We start from the raw sequence: 20825 nt of genomic DNA on the forward strand, positions 1-20825 counted from the left end.
GAGAGAGGGAACACAAGCAGGGGGAGTGGGAGAGGAAGAAGCAGGCTCATAGTGGAAGAGCCTGATGTGGGGCTCGATCCCATAACGCCGGGATCACGCCCTGAGCTGAAGGCAGACGCTTAACCGCTGTGCCACCCGGGCGCCCCTCCATCACTGCTTTTAATACCCATCTCTATGTGCAGCGAGGGAGCAGCTTGCCCCTGAATAGGAAGCACATGGAGTCAGAGGCTATGCCTCATCCGAGTGCCCCAGGCGACTTCCCTCCTCATCCTCAAGGCATCTTCCCGGACACTCCCCTAATTCCAGGGCCGTGGGTTCAAACTCTCCTCTACCAAGTGAGTGGGCTTGAAAAACAATCCTTCTGAGCCTCAGTTTCCTCATCTGTAAAAGAGTGGGAAATGGTCGTATCTCTCTCACAGGACCGTAGGGATAACTGAATGAGAACACACAGCATTGTGCCTGGTTCACCGGAAGTCCTCCATAAGGAGTGGGGTCCCTGTGACTATGGACCCACACTGACTCTAGTTGGAGACAGGGCTTTTAGAAGGTAATTAAGGCTCAATGAGGTCTTGAGGGTTGGGCCCTAATCTGATAAAATTGGTGACCTTGTAAGAGAAAGCGAGATCTCACTCTCTCCATGTCCTCAGAGAGCAGACCATGCCAGGACAGAGTGGGAAGGTGGTCCATCTGCAAGCCAGCAAGAGAGCCCTAACCAGAACCTGACCGTCCACCCGGCTCCTGCACTTCCAGCCTCCAGAAGAGTGAGAAAGTTGATTTCTCCTGTTTATGCCACCAGTCTGTGTCACGGCAGCCTGTGCAGACTAATACACCTGCTTCTTGTTTCTAGCTTCACGAAGGGACTTCCTTTAAATCAGCGGCTGTGCAGATCCTCCTCGCCAGGTCTGTACTTCTTTCAGGGCAGAGAATGGGTGCTATGCGCCTTCGTCTCCTCCTCGCACCTACCGCGATTCGAACACAGTGGGCATTCAAGAAACGTCTGATTTATTAATGAAAATAATGAGGATTTGTTGTATGCAAACATTACCCTTCTTTAGAGCCTGGTGTTGAATTATAAAAGCTCAAGGTCATCACTACATGTGCTTTTGGCTATTCAGAGTACGTGGATATGCAGTACGGCAAGTGTCCCGTCTTTTGTTGTATCTTTACTGACCCCGAGTGAGGCCCCACCTGCAGGGAAGTCTCTCTGTGTAGCCTGGAGAATGAAAAGACGTTGACTGTCTTTTCTCTTAACCTGACCCACGGTACCTGCCCTCCACAGCTGCGAGCAACCCCAAATGCCGTGGTCCCTTTCCGCCCGCCCTGAAGCGCTCGGGAGTTCACAGAGCAGCCCTGCCACCGACTACACTTTACTGCCGTCGTACATTTGTACCGAATTTTGTATTTCCAAAAAATCCTATACCGTGTCTGAGTGCTAAATGGATAATACCAAAGTGTGACAATAACCCGTGAACCCCACACAGAACGTCTGATAAATGCAAGCCTTAAAATAAGTGAAAGAAATCCATCCTTATCTAATACATCTACTCCTCCTAGTGAAAGAATTTATCGGACACTCGGCAACACTCCTGGGCAAGAGCCCAGACAAATCCACCACACAGGGGCTGCACACTAGAAAGACAGGACCCCTGGGAAAGTCACGCTTGAAAATAAGGATCGTTCCCACAGCAGTTAGTGACTAAGCACTTACTACATGCCAGACATGAGGCTAGGTGCCGGGGACACAATTGCGAGCAAATCCCACAATGTTCTTCATCCAAGGAGCACGGTGTCTTGGAGGCAAGTGTTATGCAGGGGAATGCAGGCAGTGCTTCTTTACGTGTTCACGCAGGATCCCGAAAAAGACCATGCAAGCCGAAACCATGCAAAATTATCTTCATAATAAATGGAAAAAATTACAATTGTGCTGTGACCTTTACATTTTTTCTTTTATCAAAACATTAAACCCACCACAAATATTATACCCAGTGGTTAAAGACTGAACAACGTACTCACATAGGCATCTGAAATGGGGATAAGTGAAATTATCTCTATTCACATATAACCTGATCCTATGTGTGGAAAATCCCCAAAATACCACAAAAAATGTTAGAATAAACAAATTCTGCAGAGTATCAGGATACCAAATCAACACATGAAAGTCAGTTGCATTTCTATATACTAACAATGAACAGTCTTAAAAGCAAATTACAAAAATAATTCCACTTACCATGGTATCAAAAAGAATAAAATATTTAGGAATAAACTTAATCAAGGAGGTCAAGACTTACATACCAAAACCTACAAAACATTCTGAAAGAAACTGAAGACACCAATTAATGGAAAGGTGTCCTGTGTCATGGATTATACTGCTAAGATGTCAATACTACCCAAAGCTAGCTACAGATGCAACGCAATCTCTATCAAAGTCCCAATGATGTTTTTTCGAATAGAAAAGCCCATCTTAAAATTCATAAGGAAAAACCAGTGGATCCTGAGTAGCAAAAATGATCCTGAAAAAGAATAAAGTTGGAGGTCTCACACTTCTGATTCCAAAACTTACTACCAAGCTACAGTAATCAAAACAGCATGGTACTGGCACAATGACAGACATATAGACCAATGGACTAAAACAGCCCAGAGATAAACCCTCCCATATATGGTCAAGTGATTGCCAACAAGGGTGACAAGACCATTCAAACAGAAAAGAGTCTTTTCAAAAATCAGTACTGAGAAAACTAGATATCCACATAAAAAAAAAAAAAACCCCAAAACAAATGTAGTTGAATGGCTTACACCATACACAAAAATTACCTCAAAATGGGTAGAACTTTAAGAGCTAAAACTATAAAACTCTTAGAAAAAAACGTTGGGGGAAAGCTTCATGTTATTAGGTTTAGCAAGGATTTCTGGGATCTGACAGCAAAAGCACAGATGATTAAAGAAAAAAAAAAAAACCAGACTATGTCAAAATTAAACATTCCTCCATCAAGGCCCACCATCAACAGAGTGAAAAGGCAGCTGCAACCCACTGAGTAGAAGAAACTATGTACAAATCATAGCTGATAAGGATTAATATCCAGAATATATAAAGAACTCCTATAATTCAACAAAAAACCAAACAGCTGGATTAAAAAATGGGCGAAGGACTTGACTAGATATTTCTCCAGAGAAGATGTACAAATGACCAACAAGCACTTGAAAAGAAGCTCAACATCAGAATCAGTAGGAAAATGCAAACCAAAGCTACAATGAGATACCACCTTACACCCATTAAGATGGCTATTACCAAAAAAAAGAAAGAACGAGTGTTGGCAAAGATGCAGAGAAACTAGAGTCCTTGGGCACTGTCCGTGGGGATGTAGAATGGTGCAGCCACTATGAAAAACAGCACGGCAGTCCCAGAAATAGAATGATATGATCCAGAAATTCTACTTCTGGGTGTATACCCAAAAGAACAAATCAGGACCCCAAACAGACATTTGTACGCCGATATTTTAGCAGCATTATTCACAATACTCAAAAGGTAGAGACAGCCCAAGTGTCCGTCAATGGATGAATGGACACACAACATGAAGTACATACATACAGTGAAACAGTGTTCAGCCTTAACAAGCAAGGAGGTTCTGATACTTGCTACAACAGGGAGGACCGCTGAGGATATTATGCTAAGTGAAATAAGCCAGTCACAAAAGGACAAATACAGTATGATTCCATTTATACAAGGTACCTAGGGTAGTCAAATTCAGGGAGACAAGAAGTAGAATGGTGGCTGCCGGGGGTAAGGGGAGAAAGGAACAGCGAGTTAGTGTTTAATGGATACAGAGTTTCAGTTTAGAAGATAGAAAAAGTTCTGGAGATGGACTGTGGTTACAGTTGTAAACATAATTGTACTTAAAACCACGAAGCTGTACGCTTGAGATGGTTAAAATGGTACATTTTCCCCTATGTTTAATAATTCAAGAATAATTTTAAAACATTTAAAACTGTCAGTTATAAATATATACAGAAATGAATAAACAGTAAAACGAATTTGATAGGCTGTAAATTACTTCTTTGTAAAACCTACCAAGAATATCGGAGCAGCACTTGCCTTCTTGCCATGTAACTTATGATGCACATTGAGCATTTTTGCGACGCCTTGGTGAACTGTCGTACTTCTTACTAAGTGTCAGTCAGTGTCCGACATTTCAGTCTTTGTTGTGAAATACCTGAGCCTTTAATGTGAATTTTTTTGCCTGCATCGCCAACTCTGGGACATCTTCATCTTTTTCCTTACCTTGCTTTCCTCCTTTGTGTCAATAAGAATGTCTTCAGGAGGGGACGCCTGGGTGGCTCAGTTGGTTACGTCTGCCTTTGGCTCAGGTCATGATCTCAGGGTCCTGGGATAGGCCCCATGTCGGGCTTCCTACTCAGCTTCTCCCTCTCCCCCTTTGTCCCTCCCCACAGCTCATGCTCTATCTCTAATAAATAAATAAAATCTTTAAAAAAAAAATGCCTTCACTAGGCACCCATGGCTGCACATGTCATCTCTTGAAAGGTGGCAGGGATATTCTCACATTAGCTTTTTCTTCTATAGCTCCATTTGTTTGACTCACATTTCAACTCCAACATTACCAGTTTTTGCTGCCCGTTCATCTTTGTTGGCCAAGTCCCTCTTCTGCTTACCCGTTTTTGTAAAATGTCATGTGAGTTTAACCCTATGAGACAAAGAGTCCACACAAGGACACACTTTGCAGTCTGTGTGGGAACCGAAGGGAAGCACGGTGGCCAATCACAGGCAGACCCTGAAAGAAGTGATGTGGTCACTGATCATGACATGTGTCTGTCGCACCTGTGGTGACTGGCGGGCTGTGGAGTTGGCAGCTTGTAAATACCGTCACTCACAGTTCAAACACAGGCATAACTGAAACTCGAACCCTGTTATCTGGTCTTCTTTAACTCTGGTAACTGAAACCCATGCATATCAGAACCAAGCAAAGCAAATGCTATTTCTGTGTAATTATAAACCGAGATAAAAAGACCAGAGGAAAAGAACAGGATTCTTAGAGAATCTTCCAGAATCTGAAAGACAAGTAAGATGGTTAAAGGTCAAAGAGTAAGGAGAGCAATGCTAAGAGAAGGCTCTAAGAGGATACAACTGGCCAAAGTCCTCATACTTTTATAGATTCTAAAGCTTAAGACCAAAATCACTGTCAATTTAAAGCTATTTTACTTTTGCATTTTTATATAAAGCATCACATGAAAAAAAGACCTAGGAGTCTACTTTACCATATGAGCTTACTTGGCTTTGTACAGCTATAGCCTATAAGGAACACAGTGAAATTATTTTAAAATACAAGAAAATAAAAAGATAAGTCTGCAGATGGTCAAGGGACAAACCACGCAGTGCCAAGCTACACCACAGAGTTCCTAATCCTGAGAGCAGTGGTAGGCTGTACTAGTTTCCTGGGGCTGAATCACCACAAACTTGGTGGCTTAACACAATAGAAATTTCTCTCTCCCACTTGTGGGGGCCAGAAGCCTGAACCCATGTTCACTGGGCTGAACGAAGCTGGTAGCAGGGCTGCACCACCACCTGCCACCTGCCCCCCCCCCCCACCACCTGGCACAGAGGCTTTAGGGGAGAATCCATTCCCTGACTACTCCTGCTTCTGATGACTGCTGCATTCCTGTGCTTGGGGGGGGGGGGGGTTGGGGGGCACCAACTCCAATCTTAAGACCAGCATCTCTAAATTTTTCTCTCTGCTCCGTTTTCATACGGCCTTCTGTGCGTAAAAGCTCCCCTTGCTCCCTCTTACGAGGATATGTGTGAGCGCATCAATGGAATCCAGGTGGACTGGAGCTCCACCTGGATGACCTTCCCATCTTAAATCTCTACTTCATCACACCTGCAAAGTCTTCTTCTTGGAGGAGGCTATAGAAGTAACCCTCTGAGATTCCAGGGATTCAGACATGGGTATTTTTTTTTTAATTTAAATTCAACAAATTAACATACTATGTTTTATTGGTTTCAGAGGTAGAGGTCAGTGATTCATTAGTCTTATAGAATACTTAGTGCTCATTATATCACGTGCCTTTCTTAATAAGACCTAGGTATTCTTTGGGGGGACCATTTCTTAGCCTACCACAGAGGCAACATAGACTCACACATGAAAAGACCACCATGGTAGGGGTGGAGAAGGAAGAGGGGATATGAGGAAGATAGACTGGGCTACTGTAGAGATCTAAGTCAGAGGGGCTTGGACTAACTAGGTGGTGGTGGAGGGGGATGAAGGGAAGTGATGGAAAGACACACATAAAAGGTGAGTCAGAAGGAGGTGTCAAGAGGGCCTTCTAGACTTCTGGCGCGCGTAACCTTGTTTCAAGCAGTGCCATGTGCTGAGCCTGGGAGCACCAGAAGGCCGAATGTGCAGGAGACCATCAAGCTAGACAGGGGACCTGCAATATGCTAGGTAATGCTACACAGAATAACAAGAAGGTTCTTTTGGAAGATGCAAGGGAAACAGCATACTCTGGGATTGGGGGCCAGATCTTCCACTCACAATCTTTTTAACTTGGGTTCCGTAAGCCTTCACGTGGTCACATGCAAAGTGATAACACGACTTTACCCTCAGGGCCCTGGAGAGACTTGGGATTAAGGAAGAAATGCACAGGACGCAGTGCACATTAACAGCAAGCATTCATTACCCCCTTGATTACCATTGACTGATCACCACCTGATTACCATTCACCGTGGCGCTTTGCCTGCACAGCAGCAATGCACGCAAAGACCAAGACTTGGATGATCACGAGACCGTAATACGTCTAACTGCATTCCGATTCCTCTCTAGCTTTGCTAATTCAGAGTCCTCTATTGCTCAAGGCCTGATGCTCATTTAGAGTTACTGATATATTCTGAGAGTAACTCTTCAGGCTAAATCAAGTCAACTTTTTTTAGTTTTCCTAATTCCGTCATTAATGTGCATCGAATATCTTCCTAACTCATTAGTATTAGTTCCTTCTCTATCTTAAATAAATAACTCAGTCTTCTCCATGCTATACCAAAACCAATCACCCAGACACATTTTATCAATTACCTAAAACCCTTTCCAACCTGTCCTTCAACAGGGGTTATTCTCATAGTAACAAAATTGCTTAACATGTTTTATTTTCTCATCTTTATGTTATAATACAGTCCCTTTATTATGTGTGGCAATCATCTACAAACTGCATGAATACTCTAATTGAGGATTAAACACTCAGCTATTTATACAAGCAATTCGAATATTTTACATCATCAGTTAGAAATTTTAGATTTCCCTGTTACTCAATTAAGAAGTGAAAACTAGAGATTTATTCTTCATAATAAAGTTTTAGTAAACTAGTTCCTAGTAAGCAACTCCGAACTTCATATGGAAGTACGGGCCTCTCACCAAGGCACCTATATTTTCTTTCAGTTTTTAGTAGAGCCATAGGTCAAGAAAATTTCATTTGTGTTTCCTTCATCATTCCTAAGCGTCCTTAGCTATCAATTTAGGCTTGCACAGAAAGCTGTCCGAGGAGGTCTGGTTTTATTTGACTCAGATAAAACTCAACATTCTCCTATCAAGAGAACAGCTCACAGTTTCCAGTTAGACACAACTACTCTCTCTTATCAGCCAGGCCCACATCTGAGATGCCACACAGGGCTACAGAGAAACACACAAACCATCCTCTCGTTTCTTGCCATTTTTGTGAGAGCAATGTCACCAGAACAGGAATCTCTAAGAATTCCAACACGACAGGTCTTGACACTTGGCTAAACGACTTTAGACAGCCGTTTCCCCTCTCCCATGGCCTCTTTTTTTTTTCCTGTGCTACTTCAAGAGGAATAATTCCTAGCTTAACGTGTAATTTTGATAATTCAAAGTAATGACTGTCACGTCAATCATCAGTCCGAAAACCATTTGGATCTACGTGGTTGACAGCTGAAGCAAATGGCATTCCAGATAGAAACAAAACTTTCCTGGGCAATTAACTGACACAGACTTTGCTATAACGTGGAGGAAAGGGAGAAACCCAATTACTCCAACAATTGCGGGGCTCCAAAAAAGCAGCCCCATTCTTGCCTTGAACAGTTCAAGAGCCACAAGTATGCAGGTGAATTCGACCTGTTTCTTACAGACATAAAGAAGAGAGCGAGCATGATTTACAAGATGCAAAGGTGAAGTCTTTTCTTGCACCAGAGATCAACTGACAATACATAACTTGAGACTTTGCAATTCACTGTTCAAAATGGGGGGGGGGCACTTGAAGGCTTGACAGTGACTCATTATACTGGGAACAATCCTAAAGAGGTCATGCAGCATGATCTTAGTTTAATCCAATTGTTTCTCAAAACCTGCATCTCCGACATTTAGCAAATTCAACTCGGATTCAGATACAAAACATCATCTTCCCTCGTTTCCTGTCCTGTTAGGATAGCACCACAATTTTTACTTGTGATAAAGAGAAAATGATACGTTTAAAAATCTGTTTATCTGGTGAGAGTTACTTTACGGATGAATTATCTACACGAACTAAAGCCGGGAGGGCTGCCGCAGAGGAGGCAAGAAAGCACAAAGCCAAAGCCAAAGGCCTCTATCTAGACAGCCAGAAGGCCAAGGCGGGGAAAGGCAGCGGATCATGAACTGTCGGAGCTGGGAGACATGCATCACGCCCAGACTCCAGGCTCCCAGAGCCACACCCAGCGAGGAACAGGATGGTGCGATCCAGCAGGTACGAACAGGTTGAACTACCACGTATTATGGGATGCAGCTGACATCACGGTTGCAGGTGGGACTGGGGAGAACTCTTCATCTGTGTATCGAGGCACCCTATCTAAGTGGCATACCACTAAATGGTATGTGTGGGTGTTTCCTACTTGCTGCTTCTAAGTACAAAGGAACAGAAAATCGTCGTGAAGCATTCTGCCCTATTTCCTCCCACTCTAGAAGAATCACTTTTGTGGTCTCCGTGGCTATGAAACTTTGGGGTAACTGCATCCTGACTCCCGGGGATGTGGCACGTGTGTGTGTGTGTGTCCTACTTAGCAAAAAGCTTGCTCACTTCCTAGGAAGGATGTGAACCATGGGCTGGTTTAGACCTGGAGATTAAACGTTAGGAAGACCTGGGTGGGGACAGGGCAGACAGACTAGGGCTCTGAAATAAAGTCACCTAAGGCTGGAAAGACACAGGTCCTGCAAGCTGGCCCCACTCTGAAGGGGTTCCAGGGGTTCTCCCATCCACATGGTGAGAGACAGAAGAACTAGTGCTAAGATCCCTTCCTAGAGCTCTCTGGGCCCTGAAACAGGTGCACACGCATGTGTGTACGTGTGTGTGTGTGTGTGTGTGTGTGTGTGTGTGAGCTGGAAAAGCCTGTGTGTGAGAACAGTCACCCCAGGGGCCCAGCACTGGAGGAGCCCCACCCCTGGGCTCTGTCCTGGCGCCCGTGGTCACAGAGGCAATGGAGGCCCCGCCTTCTCCACCACGCTCCTCCAGAGGAAGCCATACCAGCCTGGGCAGCCCCTCTCCTGCTGTCAGCAGAGAACTCACCCCTGTGCTGCTCCCTGAAGCCCCAGGATTCCAGCTGCAGAACCCAAACCTGTCTTGAGCCTCATGTGCGCACCCCCTCCCCCCGGCCCCCGAGCTCAGTGCCTATCCATGGAGGGGCTCTGGGAATCCGTGGGGCCATCTGGGGATGCCGCGATGACAGCAGTGCAAGGGGCCGTGGACGTGAGACAGCCTGCATTGTGTGCCGCGTGCTACACAACTTCTGAACCCTACTTCCATGGGCACAAGAAGCACGAAGTCATGCCGGCACTGTTGAAACACACCCTTTGTGGAGATTCGTTCCCAGTTTTAGAGAATTATGTCAGCGGCAGCAGCACCGCGTGTGGCATTGGCCCCCCCAGCCCGCAACGGCCACCCTAGCCCGCGTGGGCAGCCACCCCGGGCCAAAATGGAGCGGGGGTTCTGAACACCCCTGGACGTACACTGAAAGCCAAACACTTCCGAAGAGCCAGGGAATCCTGGAGGTCACTTACTTTCATTAATATATCTCATTTTTGCTATTCTGTATTAAGAATTTGTTACACACTGAGATTTATCACAAAGACTGCATATAGGAATGATTTGGGGTTTTATTCTCATTTTTCCACCCTACTCTGATACTGTCCTCAGGGGATGCCCATTACCCCCACCCCTACCCCAACTTCCCTGTAAGCTTCTTAAATTCATCCTCTAATCCCACACTTCTGTTAAAGGTTTTGGTCTTCAAAGTACTTGGCTTGGCGAGGGATTTAAAGATGGGAGTCCTATTTTCTAAGACACAATGTCAGCACACATCCCATGTTCTAATGCACGAAACTAATTATTCTGATGCTACCCTGACACAGGCAGCCTGGCTCATTGCAAAAATGTCACCCTTCCTCATTTGCTCAACTTCCACAGTGTGTGGCCTTGGCATATTATCCCTGCTTCAATTAAGGTATTTCACCACTTAACATATACAGAGAAGTCTGGTCTGTTACTTCTTTTATTTCAAAGTGCACCTACTCTCTCATTTTTTCTACTATGGAATGGCTTCTGATCTTTTCTTAAATCCAAATTTATTCATTTCACACGCGTGCCAGCACCTAACTACTTTATCATCTGATGAAGGCATAGCGAGCATTGACATTTTGAAATATATGTAGTTTATACATTTTTTACTTCTTTATAATATGGACCTTTAGACATTGTGTGAACAGGTCATGTCACCTACCAATTTTATTTTAGGATCACAGGAGGGGAATTACAACATATTTATTATAAAAAGAGGGCATTCAATCTGATACAGTTGAGAGCCCCTGCTCTAGAAAGTTTTCCTTCCCAGCCACCAGGTTCTTTCAGCGACAGTTCTTCCTGAAATTCAGCACAGGGATTTTGAAGTAGGGAAGCTAGATTTCTGTCTTCTTATGCGACAGAGGCAAAGAACACCAGAACGTGTCATGCCACCACCACCCAGAGGTAGCCCAGAGCCTTATAGGTGACTGATAAAAGACCACAAAGACTGGCCAGTTAGGGTAGGTCGCCTGTCGACCGCACACAACACTGAGCAGAGGACAGCTCACTCAAAGGACTGCGATCCCCGAGTTGCCACTGCCGGGGCGTGCACGGCTGAGACCCACGGCCACCTGAGGAGCAGCAGACTTCCTCAGAGCACTTCGCGTTCCCTTTGATTGCACCTGTCAGGACTAGCGTGTGCTCGATGGCAGCTTTGCTCCCCACTGCCCCACCCTAGGCACTGGGCAGCCTGGATGCACCAAACGGAAGAGGCTGAAAGGCCAGAGAGAAGTTCTGTTACCTGGTTCTGAGAAGCAGAGCGTCAATTCACAGGGCACACTGGAGCACCTCCACCGGATCAAGAGACATGCCTTACACATCAGTATGGGGAGAGGAGATGAATAATCAAGCTTTCAGAGTTCCTCAAGGACACTGGCCCTGGGCTATACTTGCTCACTGGCAAATAAAGGGGTGCTGATCTGCTCCTAAGACCTCTTGGACCTCACATTACTCCAGGGACCTCAGGAAGGCCAGGAACCCCTGATCAGGAAATCCACCTATCTCTACAATCTCCGCTCGCTCATACAGACAGGTGGCCGTGTAAACAGCGTGCAGATATCACCAGTGCTGGCGAAAGGGACAGAAAGAGCCTGCAGGGTCACTGAGGCCTCCTATCGCCGCGGATAAGTCAGAACAGGTTAACTGATAGAAGATACCCCAGCACGACGAGTGCGGAGGGGCTGAGGGAAGAGTCAGGGAAGCAGACAGGTCAGATCACAGGACATCCTATGCCAACCCGGGACCCTTATCCTACAGAAAACTGGGAGACACCAAGTGCCTAAAGCTCTGGGAGACTCACTCCCTGGAGACTGACTCCCTGGGGCTTATGGGGTGGCCCCTGGGTGTGAGGGTATGGTTTGCATATTGCTGGGATCTCACCCCAAAATGGCTTCAGCAGCACACAGGTCAACTTCTCATATTGTAGGGGTTACAGAAGAGTGGTAGTGTAGCGTAGTGGGGAAACACACAGGCTCTGGGGTCGCACCCAGCAGTTCCACCGCACTGGGAAACCGTGGACAGGTCATCCGATGTAACTGTGCTTCCCTCCACCCCCGGTGAGAGGGAGGGAACAAGAGCACCCCCTCACAGAGCTGCAGCGGGATAAAATAAAGACTAGCATTCCTGGAGTGCTGGTGTGTGGCCCGGCATCCAGTAAGCACCAACTATTTACCATGATGTGCTTACGTGGATGCGTATTAGGAAAAGTCAGTCCCCTAAGCCAGTGATTTCAGATACTACAGCTGTGGGCAAGACTAAGTGTTAAAGTGACCATTTCTGAGGTAGACAGAAAGAGATTAAGCAATACCACCCTGAAGGACCTGCTTCTCACCTTTGTGTCCCACACACGGAAGACGCAGTGTAGGGGTTTTCTCTGTAATAACGGATCATCTTCCTGTAAGACAGTAGTAACTACCTGTTGTATATGTATATTTCTTCTGTTCCGAAATCCTTGAGCAAGAAGGAAGGGGTGTAGAAAGCAGCTGAGGAAAAGGACTGAGACAGCAAACCATCAACCACCTTTACACACGAATGAAAAGCCCCTATTTCAATCTCCAAATCAGTTGCCAGGAAGTCAGGACTTTCTCTTCTGAGGCAGCAAATTTATGGATCGTTTTATACAAAAATATATCTTCGTAACTACGTGTGGTGAGGGATGTCAGCTAGACTTATTGTAGTGATTATTTCACTATAGTCACAAATCATTTATGTTGCATACCTAAAACATCTATGTCAATTACATCTCAAAAAAACAAAAACAAACCAAACATGCAAAGTCACTTATTCAAAAATTGGAATGCATTTCCCCCATAATTAAAAGGCTTTCAGTGGTGACTGTGTTCCCAGGTTTGCCCACGAAGGCAATTTAATCCAAAATTGGACCTATGTACTGGTTGAACAGCATACTAAGAATTCAGGGAACAGAGTAAGTAGTGGAAAAGGTGTAAGAGAGCTGAGTCCCCCCCTATCCAACTGCAGCCCTGGAACTGAGCAGTTTTGAAATAACAGGAAAATTCTTTGCTGCACAGCCATCTACTTTCTGTACATCCTTTATAATCTTCTCCTCAAGCCCTTTCTCAGCATTAGCCTTTTAAAAATCCCACTGCTGTTGCTGGGGAAGGAGGAGAGTGACCCTGGCAAAGGAGCCTGGGGTGCAAAAAATGGAGCTAAAGCAGCCCAAGAAAAAAGGTCTAGGCCCCTGAAATATGATGATGTGTTTGGGGATCTCCAAGTGGTTTCGTGTAACTAGAACAGGAAGTGTTGTTCTATGCTTCGGTAGTCTTGCTCTCTTCCTTTGTGTTTTCTTACCTTCACCAAAACTTCATTTCACTCTGTACAAGTCCTCTAACTAGGGTAGGGACGAAGGCAATCTCCCAGAACTGCTCGTCAATGCAGCATGCAGGGCTCCGAGCACACAGTTTCTTTTAAAGGTTCACATCTTTACCTTTGTGTGATCGTGGGTACACACATACACACATGCCCACAGTACATTCACTTTCTTTCCTGTTAATTTCCTATACATAAACTCTCCAATTAGTCCATAGGCAGTTGCATTTTTAATAGAATCCCAATTAAAGAAAATTAATCTGTAATGAATATTTAATCAGGACCTTTCCAGAAAGCACAATTGGGGGGAAATATATGAGCCTTTTTTTTTAAACAAACACACCCCTAAGTTGAGAAGGATGGAAAGAGGCAACAGAGGAGTTTCCTGTCTTTCCTGCCAGTTCCCTTAAAGCATTTCTGCTTTTCATTGCTTCTCCTTTTCTTCCATTTCTGCATCTATGGACTCTCCATAAACTCCAGCAGCAAGACACAGCCATGCTGCTATCTGGGAGCAGCCAGATCATGGGGAAAACACAGGCGGCCTATAAGCTCTTCCCATTCTCTAAAGCACCTGCCACAGCTTTGGGCAAAGAGGCTCGGGCACCTACTGGCCCAGGTCTCTTACACATGCCTTTTGAGTTTTTCCAGACAGAACTCTGGTTTGCGCCAGGAGTCAATTTTTTTTTTCTGTAAAGGACCAGAGAGTAAATATTTTAGCCTTTGTAGGCCACGTGATCTGTCACAGCTATTCATTACTGTTGCTGTATTACACAACAGCCCCAGAAAAGACATAATCAAGTGAGAGTGCTCGTGTCCCAATAAAACTTTATTTACAAAAACAGACAGCGGGCCAGATTTGGCCCATGGGACACTGTCTGCAATGCCTGGATTATACTGAGCCATCTCCACCACAAGACTGGCTCTGTAATCAACATGCTCATGAATAAGACACAGGTCATAAGGCTTTGACATATGTGCCATAAATTGTGTTAAATGATTTAGAATCCATACTTTCATTTTAAACAAACATATAACCTACCATGAATTTTTCTTGCCTTTTGTTTTTAATAATTTTTTGCCATTTTTATAATTTAAAAAGGAAAAGAAAAACATAATTCTTAATACCATTTACTAATTCTATAGCAAATCCATATTTATTTATGCATATTGATCCTCAATGAACATTCTTTATAACCATTCTATCCTTGTTGCAGTTGACAATGATTTTTTTTAATATGACTTTTTAATAACATCTACAGCCAGAAATTGGTGGTAGTGTTGGCAGGGGAAGAACAGCACACATTTTAAGGTCAGAAAGAACACCAGGAGTTAAAGCAGGAGGAGGTGATGGCGGCACCAAGGAGAGGAGGGAGATAAACGTCCAGCCTGGGAAATAAGAACAACAAATTTCATTCTGGCCAGGAGCTCCAGATGTCTCCTGTCCTCCTCCTAGCTCAGTGTGCTTCACCCCTCCCTATAGTCCTCCAATTAAAAAAGCAATATCGCAAACCAAAAAGAGAAAAAAGCGCCAAGCGTTAATTATGGACGTGAGGGCCAAGGTGAGGAACACGGTGGTCGTAGAACGTGAGCTGACTGGACGCCCAGCAGCAAAGCAACCCTGAAAAGCAGTGCTCACAGGAAACGCGGGCGACCAGTGATCCGAGAAAATGCCAAGTGCAGAATCCGTCACCCAACGGGACAACCTAATCACATCGATCAGCTTGCAGCGCTCACCTATTTCGCAGCTCCGGGTGGGGCTTTCACTGTCTCCTGGTCTTCACTTCCACCCCACCACCTGCCACATAGCCCTCCCAACCCCTCCCCCATCATGCCACTCGGACAGCATTTCCTCCACAAAAGTTTCCTTCCCGCTGGGTGACACTCCCGCAGGTCACAGCGGGCCCGGGGCACGTCTCCCAGCCTCACACCCCTGTCAACTGTACCGACACCACAACACACTATCCCCTATTTTATCATGTGTCCGAGGACCTAAAGCTCTGCATCTCGGTCACACGCAGGAACATCGTGAACGGGGTGGGGGGTGCAGGAGGGAGCGCTGCTGCATTAGATCTCTAAGCACAAAGGCCGACGGTAGGAATTGGATTTCAGGTAGTCAGTAGACGCAAAGCAGAAAGGCCCCACAGCAACATCCATCTGTCTGTCTCAACCTCTGGCCACACACCCCCAAGTGCATGATGGGGTCTCAGCCCCAACAATAGGGCACCTTATTACATTAATACCATAGTTACGATAGAAGTGGCAGTTATATTCTGAAACCCCACTATGGAGCCTCTTACAGCTCAAAAGACTCTATTGTGCATGTATTTTTAATTCCTATATGTAGTATATCTAAATTATACAATTCAGGCTTTCCGTTAGTCCAGGATGGCCTTCATGATCGGTTTCTATGAAGTAACCATTCCTCCTCATTCCGTAGCTGTTGATGAAACTTTTATCATACTAGTAAGGTGGCATGAGAAAATGACCTTCTTGCTTTAATAGAATGTTATTGTTACACTAGATACAAAATATGTTTCTATTATTAAATATGGGGATAAGCTTCTGGGAGGTTTACTAGTAGGGAAAGGATGGTCTTCTGTGACAAAACAATCCTAAGAAAGGAGAAAACCAAACAGTGTTGTCTTCTGTAAACAGAGTAGAAGTGTTCCTGGAGTACTTACATTAAGTCACTGCTAAGTTTTCCAGCAGGAAACTGTTCAACTCTGGAACAGAAGACAAGTTTCCCAATACATAACAGGATCTAAATCTCTCATATGCCGTATGTGAGGCTAACCTTAAGTATAAACTTACCTGCACACAGAATGTTTCTTCCTTCTACTCAAACTATGCCATCAAGAACGCACAGTAGTGGCGAAGGCATCCAGGATAAAGCTAGCTAGCATTAACAGAGGGCTTCCGCTGTGCCGGCCACCATGGGTTATTTCTGTTAATCCTAACCACACTATGATTTACACTACTCCCATTTTATAAACGAGGGAGCAAATTCTGAGTAACCAAAGCCAGCAGCTACAAAAGTGGCAAAACTACAATTGTAACCCTGGTTACAGGATTCTGGTCCACAGCCACACCTCTACACAATTATGTTTGCCAAAATATGGATCAGCAGTACCCTCGGGAGGCGGCAAGAAGGCAAGGCCGTCCCACATCACGAACAAATTAGACGGATCAAGGGAAAGCTCATAGCGTAATGCTACCACTGTCTACCCCTTAAAAAGTTTAAATTATTGGAAAATAAGGTCAGAAGGCAAATCACAAAATACAGTTGACCCTTTTACAGTGTGGGGGGTCAGGGGCATCGACCATATGCAACTTTTGACTCCCCCCAAACTGCTAGTAGCCAACCATTGACCAGAAGCCTTACCGATGGTCAGTATTTTGTTTGTTGTATTATATACTGTATTCCTATAATAAACCAGAAGTATAATTAAGAAAATCACAAGGAAGGGACGCCCGGGTGGCTCAGTCAGTTAAGTGTCTGCCTTTGGCTCAGGTCATGATCCCGGGGTCCTGGGATTGAGCCCCACATCGGGCTCCTGACTCAGTGGGGAACCTGCTTCTCCCTCTACCTGCTGCTCCCCCTGCTTGTGCTGACAAATAAAATCTTAAAAAAAGAAAATCACAATGAAGCAAAAATACACTTAGAGTACTATTTTTAAAAAATCCATGTGGAAGTAGATCCATACAGTTCAAACCCATGTTGGCCAAGGGTCAACTGTATAATAATTTTAGTGAGACAGGCAGAATGAGATAATGAAAAGAGTCCTGATTTAGAACCGTTGTGCTTGTGTCCTGGTCCATGCTAACAGAGACTCAAGCCCCTCGTGATAAAATTGTCATGATAAAAATACAGCTCACCCCTTTGTTGTCACTAGAATAGCGAGAATATGTGAGAATATGCCAGCACTGTGCCTGGCAGAAAACAGATACAATAGTTTCGTTTTTTATTTTCAAAACACAAGTAGGGGCACCTGGAGGGCTCAGTCGGTTGAGTGGCAGACTGTTGATTTCAGCTCAGGCTGTGATCTCAGGGTTGTGTGACTTGGGCAACCCGGCTCAGTGGGGAGTCCTCTCCTTCTCCCTCTGCCCCTCCCCCCACCTGCCCGCTCTAAAATAAAATGAATCTTGCAAACACACACACACACACACCCCTCCTGTCTATATACTGTACATCCTCTTCTACGCTCAATACACTCACCCACAGAGAACCTCCTTTTTAGGTCCATCTGTTTCCATGAGAAAATAACTCTCCTATCACTCATAATCTGCCCTCTATTAAAAGCACATAAAATTGTCAAGATAATAGTATTTTTGCCTTATTTGATGCTTTCAATATACAGAAATCACAAGGCACTATTTAAGCACATGAAAGCAGTTTAGGAAAAATGTTTAAACAAGATACCATTTTAAAAACAAAGTACTGAAATAAGCAAGCACTGCATCTTGATCAACTAAAGAGTAAATTTGACTCAAGCTTTCTCCAGCCTTCTCTCTCATACAACACAAACTGGTAATCTTAAAAAAAAAAAAAAAATCAGAGCACTGTATCAAACACTCATACGTGGTTTTTTTCATGAAGTACATTCTCAGATTGAAATCTGCCTGGTAGCCTTTAAAAATAAAATGGCCTGAGTAAAGCTGTTTCCACTCTGATTTTTTATTTAAAAAACTGATTTAAGAGTAAACTGTCTTTAGGGAAGAGTTCATAGTCGTGAGATATTTGCTTTGCCATTGGAAAGTGAAAGCTCCAACCCGAGAACCACCAATCTCTGAAGTCAGAAAACGTGAGGCATCTCTACCTCCCCCTATCCCTCCTCTCATTTCCTTACAGACTGTGGCTCTTAAACACAGATGCGCAACGGTCTCTGCATTCCTACCAAACCACCCAGGTCTGAAAAAGTGTGAAGCCTATGTCCCTTAGACACCTACAGGGAAGTTGCCAATAACATCCTTGAGACTCCTCAACCCTGCGAGGGCAAATCACAAACTTGTTCCCTAAACCAGAAAGCAGATGCTTCTGGTCCCCAGTGAAACTGAAGGCTCCTCCCACTCACAGAAGAAAGGCAACCAGGTTTCAGTCCTTTCGATTCATTTTGTAAAAGACGAATTTTTAAAAAGCAATTAACTGAGCACACGTGTTCTTCCCTCCGCCCTGACATATATTTACAATCCCTCCATTTTCTTCAAGTTAGAGAAGTCATAATAAGTACACTCGCTTGAAAGGCATTAGGAACTCATTTGGAGAACTGAGTTCTATTAGGCAGAGAGGGAGGTGAGCAAGGTTGAGTTTTCTTTTTCATTCCCGCACTACCAGTTAATTACGCATATGTGTTTTCAAACAAGCAAAGCGTTTGGAACGCACGACGATGCAAAGTAATGCGAGGCACAAGAAACCGGCACGATGCAGCTGGTGTGTTCCGTGTCACAAAGGCTGCTCGGGCACCACACCGCGAGTCTGAGGCTCCCAGCTGCCTCCCATCGCATCCGGTCCCAGGTCCCAAAACCAACGGGCTCCGGACCCGTGAGAGAGAAGCGAACAAGAGCCGGGCGCCCCTCTCGGGGGGGTGGGGGACGAGAAAGTGAGGGGAGACTGCGGGAGCGCGCGGAGGACGGGTGGCGGGTCCCGCGGAGCCAAAGGACAACGGAACGGGGGTGGAGGGGCGATGTGACAAAGGCGCAGGAGCGCCGGCTGCAGCGCAGGCCGAGGGAGGCGACCTGGGCACCAAGGCCAGGGATTAGTGACCGACGGGAGGGGGAGGCGGCTTCTTGGGCCCGCGGCAGATCGCGGCGCATGAGCCCGCCCGGAGGGGCGCGTGGCCCGGGCGCGGGAGCAGGGCGCGTCGGTCACCTGTATTGTTTGAAAAGCTGGTCCGACTCCCTGAAGCCGTTGTTGAGCAGCATGTTGATGCCAGCCAGGGCCAGCTCCGCGTCCTGCAGGGGCGCCGCCGCCGCCGCCGCGGCCGAGTCTCCGTCGTCCTGCCGCCGCGGCCGCTGCTGCTCCGAGCCCGCCATGGGCGCGCGAGGCTGTGCGCAGGGCCGAGGCGAGGTGGGGCGGCAGCTGCTTGCGGCCCCCGCGCGCCCGGAGCCCGGCTCTACCTGCCCGGAGCGCCGCGCAGCCGAGCGGGGCGGGGGAGGGGCGGCGCCGGGCTGGGCGGGCCGGGGCGGGCCGGGGGGGAGGAGCCGGGCCGGCTGCAGCGCGGCGGGGTACGTGAGCGCCCAGGCAGCCACCTCCCGCCGCCGCGGGGATTACTCAGCAGCCGGCCGCCCGCCTGCTCCTCCCGCTCCCTCCGAGACGCCCCCTCGGGCGGGCACCCAAGTGGAATCCGTTTCCGGGTGTCTCTTACCCCGCCGAGCCGGGGCCCGAGCGGCCGCCGCCCCTGCTTCCTGCAGCCCCCGCGCGCCTCCCGGGTCCCTCCCGGCCCGGGTCCCCACCCTGCACCCCTCGCCCCGCCGCCCTGGGCCAGCGCGCCGAGCCTGCTCGGACACTCGCAAGGCACCGAGGCCCGGACTTTGACTCTTTCCTCCAAAAAAAGCCGGACCCGGGGGTCGCGGGGAAGCAAGCGAGTTTGAGAGGGGGACAGGGAACTCCGCCTGGGGCGCAGCGAGGGCGCGCGGCTGGAGACCACCTGGCCGCACGGGCGCACGCTAACGTGGCCAGTAGCGCCAGAAACTAGGTACCGGCGGCGCCCGCGACCCCCAACTTTATCGTGACCTTGGGGCCGGCCCCCTAGCCCAAGGTAGCCAATCCCCGAGGAGGTGGGAGGAGGGGGCGGGGCCCGAGGGCACCTGCGGGCCAGCTGAGGGAGTCCAGCGCTGAGGAGCTGGAGCCGAGAGGATCCTGGATCCTGGTACGCACCCTCTCCGGCCGCCACCAACATTTTTGCCCGATGGGGCAAGAGGACAAATGGAGGCCAATGTGGCATATACCTAAATATTTAAAGTTTCTAAATTAAGCTCTTCAAGTGTTTTCTATTATTACCCTGACAATTACACTTTCATACCAGTGAAACAGAAAAAGAAGTATAAAGCTATGGTTTATTATATGACCGAATATCAGTAAAATGTCAAAGATGACAGAACTCAGTCATTATTGCATATGCCTGACTGTTCTTATGATGGGCTGGTAATATCTGCGTGGGTAATATTAGGGAGACAATTCACAAGTAACGTGTATGTGTTCCCATAAATTTGTATTTTTCACCTTTATTTTAGCAAAAATCACTAAATATATTATGACAATCAAGATTATGTTCTTAATGTCAAATCAGACCACCTTTCTTAAGTCACTGTGGTTCTTATAGTGTGGTTTATTAGTTTCAGTTTGGAGAAATTGCTCTGCTGAAGCAATTACAGCTGAAAGTTTTCAAAAATTAAAGTGA

General features: G+C 46.4%; 1 protein-coding gene across 1 annotated transcript in view; it reads right to left on the reverse strand.

The window, feature by feature from the left end:
- The window catches only part of TTC39C (tetratricopeptide repeat domain 39C), a 97937-nt gene extending 78390 nt beyond the window's left edge, over positions 1-19547 (reverse strand). The window contains exon 1 of the mRNA XM_026496116.4: positions 19295-19547. Within this exon, the coding sequence (XP_026351901.1) occupies positions 19295-19458 (164 nt within the window). The 5' untranslated portion in view covers positions 19459-19547. The remainder of the gene's footprint in view (positions 1-19294) is intronic.
- Positions 19548-20825: the final 1278 nt, after the last annotated feature.

Source organism: Ursus arctos, unplaced genomic scaffold (assembly GCF_023065955.2).
Source record: "Ursus arctos isolate Adak ecotype North America unplaced genomic scaffold, UrsArc2.0 scaffold_17, whole genome shotgun sequence".
Taxonomy (NCBI): Eukaryota; Metazoa; Chordata; class Mammalia; order Carnivora; family Ursidae; genus Ursus; species Ursus arctos.